This window comes from Balaenoptera physalus (assembly GCF_965194825.1).
Source record: "Balaenoptera physalus genome assembly, chromosome: 6".
Lineage (NCBI taxonomy): Eukaryota > Metazoa > Chordata > Mammalia > Artiodactyla > Balaenopteridae > Balaenoptera > Balaenoptera physalus.
In genome coordinates this window covers 97759499-97782254 of record NC_138885.1, presented here as the reverse complement: position 1 = coordinate 97782254, position 22756 = coordinate 97759499, and the positions used below count along the sequence as shown (strand labels likewise).

Here is a 22756-nt window from a genome sequence, read left to right as displayed (position 1 = left end):
TGCCCATCAACATCCCAGACTGTGCAAGACGCATCCCTTCTGTTTGTGTCACATAAACTGTGTACTCGAGGTCTGTGGTGTATACTTAATAAGGCGATTGCTTCATCAGGGCCATCCTCACCCGGAGCTGGTCCACAGGACATCCTACAGCCAAAGCAGTTTGGGGCCGCTACCACCTTTGCACTAAGGCATCTGCCATTCTACCCACCACTGCTTTGTGCATGGTTGGTTTTTACTTGTTTTTGTTTCACTATCAGTGGCAATATCAACACAGTAGAAAAAACATATCCAAGTATTATTTTGAAAATAGTTTGGCTTCAGGAATCCCTTAAAAGTGTTTCAGGGACCTCAGGACCCTCAGATGTAGCCCTGCAATTTGGGAACCACTGTATTCAATGTTATGTTAAAGAAGTATCATATTTTTAATGTGTTGGTACATTCTTTTGCAAATATTTAATTTTTTGCATCATTATTACTAAATAAAAGAGATTTGTAGTCATTTTGTTTCATTCTTTGTTTCTGGAATCAATGTTTTACTCTCAATAAAGATAATCTGGAAGTTTCCCTTTTTTTCCTGTGCTCCAAAATAATTTAGGTAGCATTGGGATAATCAGATTTATAAAGTTTAATGGAATTTGCCTGTTAGACTACCTGGGTATTTTGCTTTCTATAGGAGGATTCTTTATTAACTCAATTTCTTCTAAGGCTATTGGTTTCAAGTTTATGACTCTACCATGGTCAAATTTGTAAATCTATAAAATGAAGTTTTTAATTCCTTCTGGTGTTTACATTTTATATGTATAAAGTTGCACAAAGTGTTACCTTGCACTTTAAAATTTTCTTCTGATCTGTGGTTATTTTTCTCTTGTCATTTCTAATTTAATCCATTTGTCTTTCTCCTATTGTCTTGATTAAGTTAGCTTATAATTTTTGCCTATTTTGTTGATTTTTTCACAAAGATGTATTTCTGATTTATTCTGCTCTTTGTGTTGTAATTCATTAATTTCTTCCTTGATCTTTACTTATTCCTGACTTGTGCTTTCTTTTTTATTTTAGGAGAGAAAATGTAATATAAGGAATTGGTTAAGTCGTATTAGACAAGTAGAAAAGCAGACAGTGAGCTATCAGAGGCAGTAACTGCAGGAAACAGATACACCCCGAGGAGTGGGAAGACAGGGGAAGAAGTCGGGGCTCTTAGAAACGGGGACCCAGACTCCTGAGGGGGCACGCCTGTGGTAGGTGCTGGTATATCCAGGGGCCCATGATGAGCTGGTTCCGGGGATGTGGAAAACCTGGAAATTGGAACCAGTTGCTACTGACACCCGCCTGCTCTATTCCGACCCTTCCTTTTAGTTGTTACGTTTTGAATCTTTTGATTTAGGAATGTCTCTTACATACAAATTAGTGCTGAATTTTGCTCTGTTAGTCAATGTAAAATCTTTCACTAAGTGCACTGAGCACATTTACATTTACTGATCTTGGCATTTTAATCTCAGTTTTGTCATCTGTTTTGTGTTGTATTTATGTGTCCACCAGGCTTTGAGATGGTCTCTCTCTGTTCTCCACTTAAGACATGTCGTTTGGTTTACAGAGAAGTTAGTATTTCTGTTGTATAGTTTTGCTTTATCCCAGTACTTTTATTTAACATTGTCCAATCCTCTTTATTTTGAATGTTGGTTCTCCCACTTCCCCCTTCCTAGCATTTAATTTGAAGTAACATCTTTTTACCAGAATTCAGTGTCTCTCAGGCAATTGACAAGTTTTTTTCTAACTTTTCACATTCTCTTTCAATTCTGCCCCCTCCCTTTTTAAAATGTTCTCTATATTATCCTTTATTTTAGAAATATGTATCCACTGCCTATAGAATTTGCTCCCACATTTATTTGCTTTTATTGTTTTAGAAGATGTCTTTCCAGTCTTCTGGCTTCTTTTGTTCTATTAAAAAGTTAACTATCCATCTCAGTTTCTGCTTTTATAAAATGGAATAGGTCTTTTCTTTCCTAGGCTGTTTTTAAGATTTTCTGCTTGTCTTTTTATCTTTCTGTGTTGGAATATTATTTTGATGTGCCTTCTTTTTTGTTTATTCTTGTATGCTTATTCTGACTGGGGTTTATGGGATTCTTGAATCTGTGGCTTGACGTCTTTCATCAGTTTGGAGGAAATTTCATCTTTTCAATGATTGCTTCTCTCCATCCATCCCTCCTGCCCTTCCAGAACCCAGATTACAAATACAGCAGGGCTTACACTTTGTTCCACAACCTCTTATGCTTTTTGTTCTTATGTAGTCTCTCCTGCATTCTCTCTGTGCTTGTTCTGAGTATTACCTCTTTACTGTCTACTTCACTAATTATCACTTCTAGTTAGTTTACTGAGTTACTGATTTCAGCTATTGATTTTTTAATTCTAGAATTTCCAATAGTCTTTTCAAGCTTCCAATTCTCTTCTAAAATTTTTTATTTTACAATTTCTAGCACATACTAATCACAGGTATTTTAAGTTTCATTAATTCCTACTGTGATATCTGGACCTCCTTTAGGAGGTATTCTGGCGGAGATCATCCCTCAGGATCCAGGACACCTGCAGCCCTGTTCGTCCAGCCAGTGAAGAAGGATCCTGCTGCTGCCTCTGTGGCTGCTGGACAATGCCAGGCCAGCAGGCAGTCAGCCAACAACCCTGGAACCTCATGATGTGGAGTCCTGAGCAGCTGCCTGGCATAACTCAGCCCCTTCATTACCACGTGTTGAATTTATCGAATGTTTGCTGCATACCTGTCTCTGACCCACCTAGGCCATTAACTGGGGTCGACAGCCAATAGGGCCCTTCCCCCATCCCTGAGGAACTCAGAGGAGTGGCCCCTGCAGGCACATGTCAGAGTTACGTGGCAGCTTCAGTCTCTGGAAGGAGCTCACAGAGCAAGCACCCTGGTGTTCTGGGACTCTGTGCTCTGAGTGGGGTAGATGTATCAGGTTATCCATGCGCCTTTATTGTGAGAGGACCTACCTCCCTGTGTCCAGCATGCTCACAGGCTGTGTGCTGCCCCTGGACAGACCCCTAGTGAGGAGTGAGGAGTGCGGTGTGTGGAAGGTTGCCTGGCCTCTCCCGCCCAGGGCAGTGGTGACGGAGCCCAGTGTTTCCCTGAGAGAAATCAGGGGGCAGAAGACCACTGACACTCCACAGAGCAATGGCAACTCTCTCAAGTGCCCCATAAAACATTTTGTTGTTCATTCCTCCTGCTAATGCTTGAAGGTGGTACTGCAACTATGTGTCAAGGGGTCATTTACGACGTCCAGTAGCCCCTGGAGGTCCACACGGCTGGTTGCACTGGTGCCCGGACTCCCCTCGCAGAGTCAGGGACCTGCTTCCTTCCCAGTCACCAATGAGAAGTGATGGTCCACACGGCACCCTCACGGCTGCCTGTCTGACTCAGACCCCAGCCTTCCTGTGTCTGAAGAACACAATTTTTGCATTTGTACAACCTTTTAAAGAAGGTCTTTTTTAGAAGACTCATTTCCCCTTATTTAGATGTGTCTGCAGCCTGTTCCATAATTAAACATTGAAAGCCCCCTCATTTCCATGGACATAAATGTCTTAAGAGGATGCAGCTGTGTCATTCTTGGCATCTTTCAAAGAAAATACACAGATTAGGAAGTGCAGAAAGAGGGCCTCGCTGCTTTCAGCAGTTCCTCAGAGCTGCCCGTCTTCGGCTTTCTTCCTCAGCTCGAATCAGTGATGTTCCAGCCTTCCCAGTGCAAGAGGGGACCTGCCTGTCCCAGAGCCGAGCCTCCCTTGCAGAGTCCTGGCTGGGAGGTCTGACGTTAAGCAGGCATGAGATTGTCCAGGCCCCGAGGGATGAGGAGACATAAATTCCTTGCTTTGACTCGTTAGGAGGTTGGCTTTGGCAATTCTAATCTATTCTTCACGAAGGGAACCCAGATAAGAAAAGAGGATATATGGTTCTCCCTCTGTATTTGTGGGTAATTGGTTCCAGTAGTCTCCCTCCCCCCCGTGCCACCCCATACCAAAATCCATGGATGCTCAAGTCCCTTATAGAAAACGGTGCAGTATTTACATATAACCTACGCACAATCCTCCCATCTTCCCCCGCACCCTCCTTTATATTTTAAGTCATGTCTAGATTACTTATAACACCAAATACAAATCCTAAGTAAGTAGTTGTAAATATAATGCAAATGGTTGGTGGTGTGCAGCAAATTCAAGTTTTGCTTTCTGTAACTTTCTGAAATTTTTTTCCCTAAATATTTTCAGTCCATGGTTGGTTGAATCCACTGATGCAGAACCTGTGGATACGGAGGGCCAACTGTAAATTGATTTAGAGTTGGCACTTCCCTGACAATCTGGACAGATGCTTAGTAAACCTGAGATAATTAATTTAGCATCAAAGTGAGTACTATGAGCATTATTAGATTGGTACATGTTAGGGCATTTGGGAGAACAGAAAATACAGCAGTTGAGCTGGATCCTGGTGCAAGAGCCACTGTGCCTTACCCGTACAGGTCTCTAGTTGGCACATCTTCCCAATGCTTTCTCATTGTTCATTCCCCCCAGTGGAAAAGGGGGGCACTGTTGGACTTAGGAAGTTGGAGAAATAGGTAATAATGCTTCTTTTAGTGATTTAGTTACAGAGCTCTTACGTGCAACAGAATGAGAGGAAGTAGAGGGGTTCTGTGCATAGATTTGGGAGCTAGACTGATTAGGGATTCAACTCCCAGCTCCATCATTCATGGGCTGTTGATCTTGAACAAATTACTTAAGCTCTTAGTACTTCGTTTGTGTACTGCATCTTAGTACTTTCTCATCTGTGAAAGGGGGATAATGATAGTACTTATATTTTAGGGTTGAGAGGATCTAAAAGATGAAATCAGGTTAAGGTAAGTAAAACAAGGAGGAAGCAGCCATTCAGGCATGGAATGGAAAGGGAATTGAAAGACTAGTTTTCAAGTTTGTGTCTGCATAAGAATCATTTGGGGTTCCTATTAGAAATGTAGATTCCCAGGCTTCAGCTCCAGGAATTGAGATGAATTTGGGATCCAAGAATTAGGTCTTTTTGTTCTGTTTTAGTAAACTTTTAGAATGATTTTAGGTTTACAGAAAAGTTGCAAAGATATATCCGTTTTGCCCTAATATTAACATATTATCATAGCACATTTGTTAAACTAAGAAGTCAACATTAACGCACTACTGTTAACTCCAGACTTCATTTGGATTTCACCAGATTTTTCCACTGATGTTCTTTATCTGTTCTAGGATTCCACATTGCATTTAGAGAAGCTTCATTTCTTACAGGGACTTTCAGCCCATGAGAGGCAGGTGGTCTGGAGACCACATCTTGAGAAACACTAGGACATGTCAAGGGCTGAGGAAGGTCAAATTGCCCCATCCTCACCACCATCCTGGTGGTGGGGGTGTTGGATATAGAAATTTGATTTGAAGAGTTGGGATGGAATCCTCTCCCTTAGATGAGAGGGGTTACCTTAAGAAGTGAGGCATCTATTCCTAATGCCAGATGAAATGAGTTTTGGAGTTTGGAAGGTGGGGTTGCTGCCTAGCCTGAGGAGATACATCTAGGGTTGTGGGCAGATCAGGGGAGTGAGTGCAGCAAATTGGGAACAACTACTTTGTGGGAACACAGGAGGGCTCAAGTAGTTGATTAAAGGGGATTACAAGGGGCCAGTTAGCCCGTGAGCCATAGAAATCCTGTATTTCCTGGAACCTGGTGATAGTGTTTTAGAAATGGCTCATAGTAGTAACCAACATCAAGCACTGCCACATTGGACACGAGCAGAGAGTCAAAGGGTGAAGCTGAGATGACCTTGTTGAGAGAGGGCAGTGGGAGGTGGACAAAACACTGATGCCCTGCGTTTGGAAGAGTTGGTTCCCACAGTGAGGAGATAAAGGGCCACCATCTGGGGAGCTAGAAGTAAAGGTCAGTAGAATTGAGAACGGTAAGATGAAGGAATAGATGTTGTAAGAAAAAGCTAGCAGAGTAATTTGAGGTCTTGAAGTAGAGATCGACATATTCTTGAGGACCTTAGGTTCTGAGGCTGTCACTGACTTTCTCTAATCACATTCAAATTATTTAGCTGCCCTCACAGCAGTTAAGTAATCACCTAACCTGTTCCTTTTTTTTTTTTTTTTTTTTTAAAGAACATTCACCTCTTTTCATTTGACTCTGGATTTCTCTTACTTTCTATACTACTTCACTTTCCTGGTTCTTTCTGCATGTTAGCGATCCTAAACCATAAACTGGTATTCATAACATTTCTTTCACATGAAGTACATGTTATCTCATCTGCCAAACCCATTTAAAACGGACTAGTGGAAATTGCCTCAGAAGCCAAACAGATTGCACCTGTGTACAAGGGACCAGGTGTCTCTGAAGGGCTCCTAGATCTTTTGTATTCTTGCTGGCACGGTGTCAGGCTGGCCAGGCTGGTGAGTGGCTAACAGTTAAGATTTTAGGTGATCTAATCCTTAACTTGATAGATGCTGGGTGTAATCTACAGATTCTGCATAGAAATTAGCACTTACCCCTGGGAGAGCCCCTACCAGCTGTCAAGTGCTTTACCAAATAGCTCTATACTCAAGAATGCGGCTTCTGGGTGAGGGAACAGTCGTAGTCATTTTACATGTGGTTAGAGAGAAGTCTTGGGTGATGAAAGATTTTAGCTAACCTACACGCTATAGGTAAACATTTCCAAAAACATTGCATAACCTGAATACAGAGTGAATTGTTTTCCAGTAAATACTGGCTTCAGCATTTTTCAAAAATCAAGGAATGGTATATTTTATAGAATGGGAAAACTAAGAAATGAAATTTGACCTGTTGTAAAACTAGGATTTAGTGCTGTTGAATTTCAAGAATGGGCATACAGGGTACATTAGGAGTAAATGTGAAAGAATAGGGTCATGATGGAATCTGATACAGGGTGGAAAAAATTTCTCTTAACCAGAAACACTGGGCCCTAAGAAGTTGTCTTAGGGTCAACCACATGAATTTAACATACAAAAATGGCAATCTAATTTGGTTCAAACATACATTTCAAACTTTTGTCTTTTCCTTGTAAAGAATAAAGTTCAGTTCACGGTATACCAGAGTTAAAATTGCACAGATGTCAGTATTCCAATAGAGAAAAATAATTTTTCTTAAAAAGCGAAAAAATAAAATTTGAGTTCAGGTAGTCAGATATTCTTTTATAGTCTTACTACTTTAGGGAACAAACCCTTCCTCGGTATAAAAATCTGGAAAAAAATGCCAGAGTTGCCACCCTATTAATAACTAGTTTCCATGCCCCATATTTGTTGGAGAACCTACTTTGTGATGTTTAAATTTTTACCTTAAGTTGCCTCAATTTCCCATTTATTAAAATGGCTGTATTGCCTCTAGAATTAAAGCTGAAGGGGAAAAGCAATTTTTAGCGATTCCCCTTATTCTACCAACTTGTTCTTGAAGCTACAGTCATGCCCAATGTTCCTACCCCCAATTTTTTTTTTTCAAACCTTCGACCACTCGAGATATGTCAGCATTTCTGCTTAGTAACTGGCATATTACTACGCGGTGCAAACTATTGATATAAACAGTGACTTGTGATCGATTTTTTTTCCTTTCTGTACTAAATCAGATCATTTCTCCTCATCAGCAACTTAACAAGAACAAAGTTAAAGATGTGACCTTAGGAAGGTAACTAAGGTGGATGAAATACTACGGCAATACTATCAGGACTGATGGAATATTGCTCAAGTGCAGTGGCTACGGTCTAAAAGAAACTTTAGAGATCTGGTATATTTCCAACTGAATGTTAAGTGAAATAGCATGTTAAAGTCAAATTACGTGGCTTGTTTAAAAGTCACCCTCTTAACAGCAACCACAATTCTACTGCTTCCTGTTCTTCCATTTTCTTTCCTGTTCAATTGCTTGAAACCCTCAAACAACAAGTTCTGATTCTACAGTATTCCTGTAATTCCTTTCTCTGTGGATTTACCTACTTTTATCTTTCAATGTGCATTTCCATCTTGGCACCATAACAAACAATTCAAAAATGCCATCTAATGCATTATGCCACTGAGCACTGTAGCCAGTGATTTTAAGTGTACTAGATTATCTTCAGGTTGAAAAGAGCGTAAGCTGAAGAAATAAATGTCTACATCTTAACTAAAGGCAGGGGTCAAAACAACTTATGAATGGTTAGTTGGAAAATGCTTTAAGGCCCGACTATCAGAGCTGACTGAAAACATTTGAGTTAGGCAGAGTTGTAATGTTATGTGAATAGTGAGAAGTGTTACAAACACAGTAGCCATATATTTTAATTAAAATAGAGTTTATTAGCTTTTCTTTTAATATAAACATGAGGAAGAAAAACCACATAAGTTGTAGCATTCTTTTCAAAATAAAACTGCAATCAGTACTTGAATTTCCAAGCTCCAAACTCCATAAACAATATTTTTTGAGGTGGTAGATTGTAGTATTTTATATACCATAATTTATCATTTATGTCTCTGTCCCTTAAAAATGATGGAACCTGCAGCACTCAGTATAATGTGAAGCCTTGCTATAAAGAGAGAAAGTACTTCTGGCCCAGAAATGCTTTGTTTACAGGCAAAATTCCTAGGATTACATTTGAGAAGGTAGGAGGAGAAAGATTTCACATAGTTGAGAACACTTTTTTTTTTTTTTTTTTTAATATTTCAAGTTTAGGTGACATCGTTACCAATCTCCAAAAAGACTGATTACTGGACCTCCCTGCCTTTTAAAGCCTGAGGTAAGGGTTCCTAAGGTTTATATGTTTCCTCTTACATAGAACTTGAAGTGAGACACCTACAGCCAGGTTAACACACAGGATAGAAAAGCTGTTTCGTATCACTTACTCTCCTGTCCCTACTATTAGGGTCCAGTTCCTTTCAATTTATTACATGTGAATTAACACTGTTGTTCATAATTCCTTTACCAAATCTAGAAAAAAGAAACTTAGGTGATCAAGCAGGTAAGCAGCCCAGCCTTGCAAAGGACTATTTTAAAAAGAGGAGGGGAGGTATCCCCTCAAGTCTTAGTGCAATTTTAAGCTTTGATACTTGTAGAAGTATAAATGCCACAAACTTACGAAACATCATTTGAAAGTTTAATCGAATTTCTTCTAAACTCATTTAGTTTTGTAAATTTTAAACGTTAAGCGCTTATTGTTTTATTTTTTATTTTTTAAAATTTATGTATTTATTTATTTATGGCTGTGTTGGGTCTTCGTTTCTGTGCGAGGGCTTTCTCTAGTTGTGGCAAGTGGGGGCCACTCTTCATCGCGGTGCGCGGGCCTCTCATTATCGCGGCCTCTCTTGTTGCGGAGCACAGGCTCCAGACGCGCAGGCTCAGTAATTGTGGCTCACGGGTCTTCCCAAGCCAGGGCTCGAACCTGTGTCCCCAACAAGAGAGCCTGCGACAGTGAGAGGCCCGCGCACTGCGATGAAGAGTGGCCCCCGCTTGCCACAACTAGAGAAAGCCCTCACACAGAAACGACCTAACACGCCATTAAATAAATTAATTCATTTAAAACAATAAAAAATAAAAAAATAAAAGCTTAATGTTTAAAATGTACAAAAGTAAATGAGTTTAGAAGAAATTCGATTAAAGTTTCAAGTGATGTTTTGCCAGTCTAGCATTTATACTTCTGCGACAGTGTTCTGGAGTATCCAAGCACACTATATTAAAGCTTAAAATTGTTCTAAGACTTTTGGGACACCTTCTATTTCATCACCGGCTTGTTAATTACTGGACCACCATGTTGGCTGGAATTATGAAAATATCCTTTAACACAAGTATATAACAAAGAGGAAAATCATCACAAAATCAGAAGCACCATTATAGTTAACAAGAAATGCAGCACGGACCCAATAGAAGGAAATAACCTACTTTCTCTGTTTATGATCGCAAACATGCTAATATGCTAATAAGTACTGCCTGCAAAGAATTTGGATGACATGTGTTATTCAGCAGCTTTTTGGTTTAAATTGATTGCCAATAATGACTAGCAGCTTCAATGATATAGTAGGGAGGAAGAACCCTGCAAAACCTAACGATGCTACAACAGTCTGTTCCGAAGTTTGGCTTTATGAGTTGTTAGGAGTCCCATGTTTTTTTTCTTTTTTTTTTGTTTTTGTTTTTTTGTTTCTTTGTTTTTTTTGTTTTTTTTGTTTTTTTTTTTTGGAGTCCCATTTTTTGATGGTAATACTGCACTGATTCTAAAGGAATATGCAGCAGTATGGGACAGTGAGGCAAGAAAAACATAGAAGTTATATAGTTAGTGTCTTTAAAGTCTAAAAATTTAAACTATTAATTAAAAAACCTCACATAGCTCACAGCTATCAGATATCTGTGCGTGGATTGGGAGCAGATATCTGTGCGTGGATTGGGAGCTTTTAGCTTTGGAGTGGGTTTTGTAACTCTGTTTACAATAAAAAGGACAGAAGAGCGTGTTACATTGACGAGGTCCCGTTCTTTCCTATGAGCATAATCTTCGCTTGTCCATGAGTCTCTTGAATTCAATGTCTTTCTTTAAGGTGAAAATACTAACTTTGCTGGTTTCTGAGCAGGAGAGGTGATATTTCTCCAGTCTTTGTTTCGAAGGGTTTATGATGTTACAACCCCTCACTTCTCCCTTAAGAGAGGATGGCATTGGAGCGCCGAATACCAATGAAATTATCAGCGCTGAAAGACCTTCTCATAGCAGCTCTACACACGTCTTTGTATTTGTCATCACACAATCTGGAAATGGCCTAGGAAAGTCAATCAGGTAGAACATAGGTATAATTAGGGGGGAAAAGAAAATGTTCGGACCTTAAAAAAACAAAAAAAGCATCATTGATAAGCCACACATCTACATTCGTTTAGATAGTTCATAGTTACTGCTACTTTGGATAGCTGATATCTACACTAACTGACAATTCCCTAAGGTAATAACCTTTAAGGGCTATGATTAGATTGCTGGGGCAAGGGGTAACTTGCCCTAATAACTTAGAGTTACTTAAAAATTGGGTTCCTAATGATAGGCTCCTAATAGCAATATCATCTGTTACCTACACACGTGATCCTTAAACGTAATGGACATACACTTGGGCAAAATCAGTGTTTACTCAGCTATTCAACTTCCATTCAGTTTTCATTAGTTATTACATACTCTAAGAAAATTTTAATCAGGTAGGTATGTGCTGAAGGTAGGAGAGGTCTAATGACAAGCGCTGAAAGGTGCTATTTCACTTGCACATAAATTATGGTAGAAAAACATCTTATTCTAAAGTACCACCAAGGTACCACAGAAAGTATCAATTTTAAATGTGTTCATTTCAGTTGTGAATTTTGCTGTATACCCACCAAAAATCATAAGCCATAAGTATTACTTTGTTCCATGTACGTTACCATTTATATTAAAAACTCATGTACTTTCTACATCCAGTATCTGAATCCACATTATACCTTCCAAGTATAGGTCTCTCAGGTTAGCCACGGATGCTTTGTCTAATAAACTCATGGGACTGAACTGTGATACACATACACACACACACACACACACACACACACACACACACACACACGAACTGCAAGCTGAGTAAAAAACAGTTAAGAGGGAATTCCCTGGTGGCGCAGTGGTTAAGAATCCGCCTGCCAATGCAGGGGACACGGGTTTGAGCCCTGGTCCGGGAAGATCCCACATGCCGAGGAGCAACTAAGCCCGTGCGCCACAACTACTGACCCTGCGCTCTAGAGCCCGTGCTCTGCAACAAGGGCAGCCACTGCAATGAGAAGCCTGCGCACCGCAATGAAGAGCAGCCCCCGCCCGCCGCAGCTAGAGAAAGCCCGTGTGCAGCAGCGAAGACCCAATGCAGCCATAAATAAATAAATACATTTATTTATTTATTAAAAATATCAAGACAGTAGAAATAGTCCAAAACATCAATTATAAAAAAGAAAAAAAAGACAATTAAGAGTGGTAAGTAGATTATGTAGGTACATATGATTAGGGATACAATTTTAAGAAATTATTCATGTATGGTTATATGTAAGTGTAGAGGTTCAAATGGAAAACCATTAAGAACAGATTAAATATGATTGAAAGTATTCTGAATTATGGTTACAGAAGAGACAATTTTTTTTTTTATAATGTGGGATCCCTGTATAAACCATAAAAGACACAGGAAATATGATGCCAACGGGTCAATAAGCTCTTCAAACTGTTAACAGCTTTCCATTTTCCTAATCACTGCTTAATATAATTTAGCTACAGGTGTGGCTTCGGTGGCTGACAGAAAACCCCAGTTAGTGATTTCACAGCCTTACCTCTAAGTTCTGTGCTCTTTCTTTGCTAAGAGGAGTGAATAGAACATTCAGGTTGTTGTCATCTGCTAAGGAGCGAAGGTCAAAGTAGTATTTGGCATACACACTGAAAGGAACATTAATATTAAACTGAAGTAGCTCCAGGAAGTGCCTTTCCATCTCATTCCTGGGGGAGGAGGAGAAGACAAAACCAACACAGGACAATTTTAGTCAACTGGGCTATCTTCAAAAATACCATTCTGAGCTACTAGGATGGCTCTAAATACTGTTTTGAAACAAATAATGGCTACCCAGCTGGATTAATACCCTAATGTTCAAACAAGGTACAGCTATTTGTGGTCCTTTCTGCGTCCCAGCACTTTGAGTCTGGGACAAGGGGGAAGAGGTTATGGCCCTCTTATGCACTCATGCTGCTGACTCAGGGGCTCATTCTTCAGAGTTCCAGTAGTGCAGCTGTACGATTCATGCGCCACACTCACTCACGAGGCCCCGCTCTAGTGATCAGATGAAAGGAATGATGTATGCTGTTTATTAGCTCTGAAGAACTTGCAGACATTTTCACGGGGCTGATGACAGGAAGGGGCTTACTGAAGTAGAGACGAGCCAACAAAAGGAGTGGGCACATCACCACGGCAACAAATGAATCCATCGAGAGCCACTGCTATTATCTCTGAGGGGGGAAAACTCTTGAGGCAACAAGGATTCATCTCAAGTAAATAAATAAATAAGCTACATTCGATGGGAAAGGGAATCCCCCCACCCCCACCCCCACCCCGTGCATGGGGCTGTGTCAAAGGGCATGATGCAAGTTTCTGTTCACCTTAAAACCTTACTAGGGTGAGTTGTCGTCACCATGACAGGACAGGATGCACTTTTTAAGCTTAGGAAGGCAGTAAGATTATGTCTCAGCTAGACTAAACCCACTTTACGATACGACCTCTGATAGAGCAGTTGTTGCCCCCGGTGTTAGGAGAGCAGCCCAGAATGTTCAGACCTACCGCCCCTTGCCGGGACAGACTGCACACGCCCACAGAGGGCAAATTCAATGAAGTGGGAAAGTAGAGTGCTGGGAGCAGGCTTCTGCTATATGACCATATCCAGCCATTTGCTTGCCAAATGTTTAAGTAAATAAATATAAAGTTAGAGTAAATCTTACCACTTTTCACAGCAATCACTTTAGAGAGTTGATTATATAAAAATGATAAATACCCAAACAAACATGCAAGTGGCTTATTTTACAATACATTTGGTTTCTTGGTTTTCAAGTGTTAATATTTTATCCATTGGATAAATCAACAAATGCTCCATGTTCTCCTGTATGGAGAGCAGAGTATGAGCAGAAATGAGGTTTCTCATTTGTTGAACTTTAAACCTAACTGAACCTACTTCCAAAATTAATTTCCTGTTCATACGGCCAGAAGTCTATAGAAATGTAAATCAGATAATGTTTTGATAATCAGCTAATCAGGACTTAATTTACTACAGGAATAAATGCACTTCACTATCCCTTTTATATTTTCTCCACTAATACATTTTAATTGTGTGGAAATACAGTACTTCATAGGATTAACATGTCTATTAATAGAGCTTTAATCACTGAAGAAAAGCATTATGCCTACAGAATATGCATCTTCTGTGTTTTTTGCTGTTTTTAAATGGCTAGGTGGCTGAAGAGCCTACCACTTACAGGCGCAGCAAACTGTCTGAACAGCAGCTGCTCAGTTTAACTTACTCTTTTGAAGGGAAATATATATTTAACAAGACACAGAGATGTTAGAAAGTTTTAAGGAAAAGCTGATAGACAGCAATTTTTCAATTCAGACTCAAAATGAGACCATTACAAATAGTAGTCAACAGCAGAGGGATGAAACAAATGTGTATTAAACACTTTGTTGCAATGCTTTCCAACTCCCAAAGATCATAAACAAAAGCAGCCTATTATAAACATAACTCCTGGTGATTCTCCGTTCTACACAGAAAAGCGTTGTTTAGAATTAGTTTCTTCATAGCTGGACAGTGCCGCCAATGCTCCTGGGCTCAATGTCTATGAACACCCACACGTTTCCCTGCATGTTCTCGGATGTTGTACCTGGAACCAGAGCCCCAGTCAGCTCAGTTGCAGATTCTGAGAAAATTTCAGCTGCCATCATGGCAGGGATGGTGTTCACGATTACAAATTTTCCTTCCTTCAAGGGACCAGTTTAAAGACTGATGATAGTGTTGGTCAACGTCACTTTAGTTTCTGCAACTTCCAAAAGTACTTCTATTCATTTCAAATTCATTATCTGCTGTTCCACTGTTTGCTAAGATTGCTACCAGCAATATCACCACGACCACCTGGTTTACATGATCACCAAAGTGGGCATTTTCACCAAAAGCCACTTTGACAGCTACTGACAGTCACTGGTCCCTTCTCTTAGTCACAACTTTCCTCGCTTCAGCTGTAAATATGCACTTTGGTAATTGTGAATTATCTAGAGTAAGGGGCAAAGGTAACAAAAACAAACTCTTGCCCCTGCCTGCCATCTTGATCGGCCTCTGCTGTCCAATATAATCAAGAGGTGTCCTTTCACATTTTCCTGAATGCCACCCACAAAGACAGGTTCACTGTCAAGCGGGCACTTCGAGAGTCTGCTGGAATTACCTCTCTGGCTCATCCTGCTTCCCACCCTTGGGGCCCTTCACCAGAGCCAGATTGGAAGCCTGGCGTTTCATGCCAATGTGAGCGTGCCATCTGTGAGGAGAACCTGCCTAGTTAACTCAAGGCCCCACAAAGTGCCGCTGTGTTTGCTGAGTGCCCTGGGTGAGGCCCCAGGGATGCTTCCCGGACTACCTGAGAGGTAGGTGTTTCCTAACTCAGCAGACTTTAGGGGAGGAGACAGGAACACAGGGATCTGAAACCTTTATATGTGGCTACCTGTACATCATAGTTTCTGTAACAACAGAACCTCAGATAAAAAGGAGAAAAAGACCAGCAAAAGCAAATACACAATGTGTGACTCAGGTTGAAATTATAACCTGTCAGTAGTCTAGAGGCCCTAAGACCTTAACAGTGGCCACTTGCTTCAAAGACCAGGCATGTGCCCCTTAAAAATGGACTGGACCTGGTAGACAGCTTTAAGAAAGCTGTCAAGTTACTTACTGTACCATGTTGTTCTGGTAGTGAGCTTGTAAAATGTTTGGCAAAAACCACCAGAAAAATAATTTCAATTTATCAAGCAGAATATTACAACAATAACACATCAAGACCTACCAATTAATGAGGGGAAATACAAATTGTTATACTACAGCTAGATAGAAAGAAGGCTGTAATTTTATGTCTATTTCAGCTCTCTGCACAAGGTAACCTTTCTTAAAATGTAACATTTCTTAAAAATGTAAACTTTATGAGAGCAAATGAGGTATTGGAAAATGGTTAGAAAGTTCACGGTAACCTTACAAACTCACATGTCCTCAACTGTAACGTCCTTGAGGATCTGGCAGTAGTCCACATTCCATACAGCCTGATCGTCCCAAACCTTGGAGGCAAGAAGAATGGCTCCCAAAACAATTCTTTTCCAGTTAGTGGGGCAAATGTCGATCTCAGCATAAGTTAAAAGCCTTTCTAAGTAAACCTGCAAAAGTAGAGCACTGATCTTTGATTTTAGTTCAGTTTAAGTGCTGTGATAAGAATTGTTAGGAATGACAGATTTCATCTCTTTTTGACACCCCTTTTATTCCTAGGTTCTACAAAGACTTTGCTCAGCCAAGCCAAGGCCAGAGGCCAGGTCACAGTTGTAAGTCAGATATTTCTGTGAGTCTGATATTTCTACTCTGCCCGTGTGAATTTCCAACCCAATTTTGGTCACAGGAATGAAAGGACATCTCAGCAAAGGGCATTCTAAAGACACGCATTGTATTATTACCTTCCCACTTGTCAAGGGCAGCACATACAGCCCAGTGTCGACTTCAACTGTTCAGTAAATGCTTGAGTGCCTATCACGTGCAATGTTAACTACAAGACTGGTGGTGGTTGCATGGCGATTTTACATAACGCTTGAGTGTGTAAAATTCTGGTAAGACTGAGCACATCTTTACCTTCTCTTCAGAGTCACCAGTCCTTTTGTGGCATGAACTTGAAGATAAAAACTGGTGGTCAAGAGAGCCTCCCAGTGGCTGCTGCGTGGCACAGCAGGACAGGCAGTACAAAGGGGCTTTACAACTGTCAAGTATTCCCATATTTTGGTGCCTTTTTAAGGAACACACATGCATACAAAGGGTAGTCCTTTTCATATCCCCAATTTTTCACATCTCCGTTATCATTTCATTATTCATTTCTGTCTTACATAATCTGCAGCTTAGTCAATTCTTTTGGGTTTAAGGTGGGAAGACCTGCCTGTGTCTGTATCCCTGGGGCTCCTCTAAACCTGCCGGTTTGTGAGATGATTTCATGGTTTCTTTTACATGTATCAAATGTCTACCCTACAAAGAACTGGATGGAGTTAACAGCTGAGCAAAGATTAGAGAGGTAAGCTGTGATTTGTTGTTACCTCTGTAGAAGAGTGTATATGCCATTTGACAAAAAGAAAAATGTCCAGTTTGAAAGAGTCTGTTTACTCTCTGAAGGGTTATCAGATTGACAGCTCAGATTCGCCCATGCCCTCCAAACTCTACTGTGTTTTCAAACACGGGTATTGAGATTATATGTTCTTAGTGAAATTCGGCTCCCATTCCCCAAAGAACTCAGCACTCTCTAGTACCCTAAGAACGACTCTCCCCGCAAGGTTCAACTCTCTACTTTATGGGACTAATTAGAGGCACTGAAACGACACTGGCAACCTCTCAACTTCCTCTCACCTTTGTACTGGCAAACTTGGTACACGTGCCGATATTCATTTATCCCACTTGCCCTCCTGTCTCGGAGGAAGCGAGATTTCTTTCTTTTCACTGAAGCTAACTCTCCTATGAATGAAGTTGATCCCACCTCACTTCTGCAGAGCACTGTGCCCACAGTTAGTCTCTTTTTGAACAACTTCTCCCTCTCTGTCAGAGGCTTCCTCCAGTGTGAATGCTTCCATGTCCCCAGCCTGTCCCCCACTGCCCCTAGACGGCGTCCTCAGGGCTGAGGCCAGCTCCTCATCTCCCATCCTCTCCTTAACCCACTTCAGTCAGCCTCCTGCTGCTACCAGTCTACAGAGACTACTCTTGCCGTGGTCACCGGTGCCTTCACACAAACAACCCAGAGCTCTTCGTCCCAGAGCTCCACTCCCCAGGCCTTCCCTCATAAATGAAAGAGCACTGCCACACGCCCAGTCGCTGAGACCAAAAACCTGCACTTGAGTGTATCCTGCTCCAATCTGTTAGAACTTCTTGTTATCTCTACCTTCACTGGTACCCTGACCGCTTTTCTGTCTGTCACTTCTGACTTATATCGCTGCCACTGCCTAACTTCTCTGCCTCCCAACAGACTACAGTCTGTTCTCCCCAAAGCAGCCAGGAGAGCCTCTTAAATTAAGAGTACTTTATGCGCCTGCTCCAGATCTGCCAGAGGTTTCCCATCAAACAAATACCTTCTTCCCGTGGCCTGCAAGTTACGAGGCCCTGTGCGGTACGGCCTTGTCCTTCCATGACCTCATCACCTATGCTCTTTCCCTCATTCCCCGCTCGGATCACAATGGCCACCTTGCTTTTCCTTGAACACACAGAACAAGTTCCTGTCTCAGAGCCTTGCACTTGTCCCCTCTGCCCGTAATGCCAGCGTACCTGATCTTCCTCAGTTCAGCCAGGTCCTGGGTTCAAACATTACCTCTTTGAAGAGGCTCTTCCTGAGCTTTCTAGTAAGCCCCTCTAATCACTTTATCCCTTTACCTTGCTTTCTCTTCATGGTTTTTACCACTACTTGAAATAGTCATCTTTTAAAAACCACTCATTAAAAAAAAACACTTATACTTTGCTATACACCTGAAACTAACACAACACTGTAAATCAACTGTACTCCGATAAAAAAAAAAAAAAAAAAAAAATTTTACGTCTTCCACACTTGCTCCATAAAGGCAAGAACTTTATTTATCCAACTTGTTCTCTCCTCCACCCCCCACATGTAGAAAAGTGACACAGAGTAGGTATTCAGTGACATGGTATTTATGACATGAGCAACTTCTTGGTAGCATTTAGCGTTTGGACCATACTCTCCTTCTTGAACCTCTCCTGGTGTCTCTTAGGGTTCTCTGCTGGGTTTCCTACCACTGTAGCCACTCCTCTGGGGATCTGTCCCTTAAGTGCTGACAGTCCCTAGTAGGATCTATCTTCTACCCACTTTTTATTTTACATACTTTCTCTGCATTTGAACAGCTACACTTAATTCCCTCCCTCTAGCTCAGATTCATGCTCCAATCCCATATATTCAAATGATTACTAGACACTGCCATTCTGCTGTCTCGCAGGTACATCAAGCTTAACTTGTCTACAAAGAAATGCCCCTCTTCCAACCCAAATACTCTCCTTCCTGCATTTCCTAGCTCTCCATATGCAAGCACCATTCCTGCCTCTCTCAAGCATGTGCTAAGCACTCCAAGTGGCCTGTAGCTCCAAGAAAAGGCCTGTGTCTGATCCAGCACCCACTGAGGGGTCTCTTTTCAAAAGCACAAGCCTCCTGTCCTAAATTCTGCCTTGATAGGAGCAGGCAGTGAGTGGCCTAAGTATTCCTTCCCTGCAGACCACGCAGCTGACTTTCCCCCCTACAGGTTTGCTATAGGGAGGAGTAAAACAATCCCAACTACCTCTCACTTGAATATGATTTATTATTCAAATGATAAAATCTTACCATAGGAATTAGGAATGGATGACAAAAAGGTCCTTACACAGCTGTAGCTTAGCAGGCTAACTAGAGTAAAGCCTTCTGAAGTCCTACTGGCACCCTAGTCCTGGGCAACTTCACATGCAGGCAGTAAGAGGACAGCAGGGATGGTTAACACCATTATCCATTATCCAAGGAACAGAGAACTGAGGGCAGTAGTTCTCAGTCAGGACACACATCAGAACTGCCTAGGCAGTGCAGTCTGGGACTCGGCTTCAAACTGCCCGGAACCTGTTTCCGCCTGTGGACCAGAGCGCTCAGTGATTGCCCCGCCCCCCCACCACCACATGCGTCGTCTGTGTGTGCGTGTGTGCACTGTGCGTGCGTGTGTCCCCTCAGGTGTGGAAGGAGAAAGCAGAAATCTCTCCTGCTGCCTTTAATAGCAATTGTTTTGTGATGAGAAAAGCAATGGCAACGTTTTAAATCATAATGATGATTAAAGCTCAAATGTGTATACTTTACTTTCTTTTGATAGGTTTCTCTGAATAAAGTTCTAATGATCATTTCAGGAACCTACTTTCATTTGGGAAAAATAGGACCATACCATGTGTACAAGACAGAAATTTCTACAGATGCTTTATGAAAGAAAAAATATCTTACCAAAGTTACTACTGCACATTCAGCAGTTAGCTGTGCGGCACTAAAAAGAGTATGAACAAATCTGTAAATGAATTTGTGTTCAGGATCATGCTCGAAGTATTCCTCTGGAATCTTTTCTCGCTGAAAGGAGAAAAAATGCAATTTAAGTATCCATGGAAGAAAAATACTTAAAAGTACCCTTAAGATAGCAGTCTTCACACTTGGGCCCACGTGCCCCTTAAAATAATTTTGATTGGGTGACATGTCTTGTAGTCTTTTAAATATAAACAATGGGATCCTAAAATACCACAGTGATCCAGTACTCACCACCATTCATTAAAGAAAAATACAGGCACAACCGCAGAAAATTTATGTATTTCCACGTTCCTCCCCACAGAATTCTAACCAAATGTAAACTATTGGGTTGGCCAAAAAGTTCATTTGGTTTTAAGTAAAAATAAAAGACACAGTTTTCATTTTCACCAAGCATTTTATTGAACAATATATTCACTAACCAAACAAACTTTTTGGCCAACCCAATATTTTTAGGCTCAAAAGTCTTGCTGATCACCATATGTCATACTTTTCTGTAATCAACTTTGAAAACACATTTCCAGTGTCCTGTAACCATAAGGCTCTAAGAATGTGCTGTCCTGTACAGCAGTCGCCAGCCACGTGTGGCCACAGAGCACCCGGAGAAGTGAATTTTAAAACTTTGTCATTTTAATTCGTTTAAAATGTAAACAGTTTTCTAATTTTCTTCTTAGAGGCCTTATCATATTAGGTTTATTTACAAATATTTATATTGTTTGATGCTACGGAACATCATCCTTTAAAAAGATACATTTTCTGTTACTTGGGTATGTTTACTTACCTGCTCACTATTCACACAAAGTGCAACTCGGTTCATATCCATCAACCCCTTATACAACACGCCTTCGGGAAAATGACTAGACACAACATGGCGTGGGGAAGAAGACTTAAAGGAAGATGAATTTGACTTCGAGCTGGAGGAAGTAATTTTCTTCTAGTAATTAATTTCAAAGCAAATCAGCATGAAATAAACACAACTGTATAAGAGAAAAATACCACTTCAATAAAACTGACACTTACTGTGAGTGGATGTAATCTCTCATCAAAAATATCCAAGGATCTATCTGCATCTCTATAAAATAAGAATGTGCATTTAAAAAATTAATTCAGGAGTTACTACCTTAGTAAAATATCTGCTAGGAGTAGAGAGAGGGGTAGAGGAAGCTTAACCTTCAACGAAGCAAACAGTTTTATAAATTCTTCTCCTGGATTCCACCCTTAGAAAGGTTTCCTGACCTATTTTTACTCAGCACATCAAGTTCTATGAAATCTTTTCTACAACAACCAGCCAGAGTCGCCTCTATAAGCACTGACCCTCCCTAACAGGCAATGCTAGTAAACCAATATATTTTCACCCCTCTAACCTCACACTGGAATATGCAAGAACATTTTATAAAGCAGTGGTGGTGGGCAATAAATTCTTCTAACTTCAATCAATGTGAATATGAGATTCATGGTTTTTTCCCGTTTTTTTCTCTTTAGTTCTTTATATCCTTATTGTGTATTTCTTCTTGTCTCTTTTAAATAGTTTGAGTTAAAAATGTAATTGTCTTTTTATTTTAAAAGAAACCAGGCTTTTTAATTTAAAATTTCACCACACTAATACACTGCGCTCATTTGAACAGTGGTTCTCTAAATGTGGTCTGCAGGCCTCTGGGATTCTCCCCTATCCCCTCCTTCAGGAGGCCCAAGAGGTCAAAACTGCTTTTATAAGAATACTAAGACACTACCTGCCCTTCACATTGTGTGACATTTGCTATGGATGCATAAAAGCAAAAGTGGCTAAAACTGCTGGTTTCTGAGCATGAATCAAGGCAGTGGTACCAAACTGAATTAGAAGTCATTCAATTATTCACTGCCACTTGCAGTTAAAAATCTGCTTTAAGAACATCCTTGATAAAAGAGTAAAAATTAATAGTGTTCTTAAACCTTGGTCCTTCTTTTTAATATTCTGAATAAGTGGAAAGTATGCATTAAGCACTTTTACATACTGAAATATGGCTGTGTTAAGGAAAAGCACTTGTGACTTGGCGGTAAGTCATTTTTTTCATAGAACACCATCTTTATTTGAAACACTTTTTTCATCGAACACCATCGTTATTTGAATGTACAACTGACACAGTCATTCTTTCAAAAATGAACAAAGTGAGCCTGTCACTTCAAGGAAAATAACTCTAAAGTTATTTGTTGCCAATGACAAAATTCAAGCCATCAAGCTAAAAATATCAGGATTTTTGGAAAACTTCTACCTTCTATTGTGAACTTGACAACTTCTCAACACTTAAAAGACTTTTCTGGTAAGACTGGCGGTGATACTAACAAAAGTGAGTTTTTGACACTGTCTAAAGAAATGTGAACCAATACTTTCCAAATGACCAATGTATAATATTATAAAGTCAGGTACAGGTAAAAAGATCTACTCAGTATGCATGACAGATCAATGGGTATTAATTTAACATAGTATTTATTACAAGTTCATTGATATGATTTAGAATTCCATTTTAACTAATTTAAGAAACTAGCACATGCAGACTTTTGGTACAGTATCAAAGAATATACCAAATTATCTGAAGGCTTTAAAAATACATCTTTTTCCAACTATATATCTGCAAGCGGCTGGATCTTCTTCATATTGTTTCTTCAAAACAAATGACTGAAGACAGAATAGATATGAGAATCAGCTGTCTTCTATTAAGGAGATACTTTTCTCTCAATACTTTTTGTTGTGGAAAATACTTATTTTTCATTAAAAAAAAAATGACTTATGTTAAACACTGGGGTTCCCAATCAGGGGTGATTTCGTCCCCCAGGGGACTTCTGGCCATGGCTGGAGACAGTTTTGGTTGTCGTAATGTGGAGGGAAGAAGGTGCTACTGGCATCTAGTGAGTAGAGGCCAAGGGTGCTGCTATATATC

At 40.4% G+C, this 22756-nt stretch overlaps 1 protein-coding gene and 1 long non-coding RNA gene across 13 annotated transcripts in view; one reads left to right on the top strand and one right to left on the bottom strand.

Moving 5' to 3' along the window:
• Positions 1-8319: 8319 nt before the first annotated feature.
• The window catches only part of LOC309663337 (cyclin-Y-like protein 1), a 117403-nt gene continuing 102966 nt past the window's right edge, over positions 8320-22756 (bottom strand). For 9 of the 10 annotated variants that reach the window (XM_082467256.1, XM_082467259.1, XM_082467255.1 and 6 more), the window contains 5 exons: positions 20862-20913; positions 19770-19889; positions 15782-15948; positions 12338-12500; positions 8320-10779 (listed from right to left, as the gene is read on the bottom strand). In XM_082467256.1, coding sequence (XP_082323382.1) covers positions 10663-10779; positions 12338-12500; positions 15782-15948; positions 19770-19889; positions 20862-20913 — 619 coding nt within the window. In that variant the 3' untranslated portion in view covers positions 8320-10662. The remainder of the gene's footprint in view (positions 10780-12337; positions 12501-15781; positions 15949-19769; positions 19890-20861; positions 20914-22756) is intronic. The other variant, XM_082467253.1, reaches the window with a different exon arrangement.
• LOC309663408 lies at positions 13365-17493 on the top strand. Of its 3 annotated transcripts, XR_014265237.1 has the most exons (4): positions 13365-15174; positions 16058-16110; positions 16423-16542; positions 16696-17493. It is a non-coding gene; the product is annotated as an uncharacterized lncRNA (long non-coding RNA). The 3 variants fall into 3 exon arrangements; XR_014265238.1 differs by lacking the exon at positions 16058-16110 and having other exon boundaries at positions 13366-15174; XR_014265239.1 differs by lacking the exon at positions 13365-15174 and having other exon boundaries at positions 15944-16110.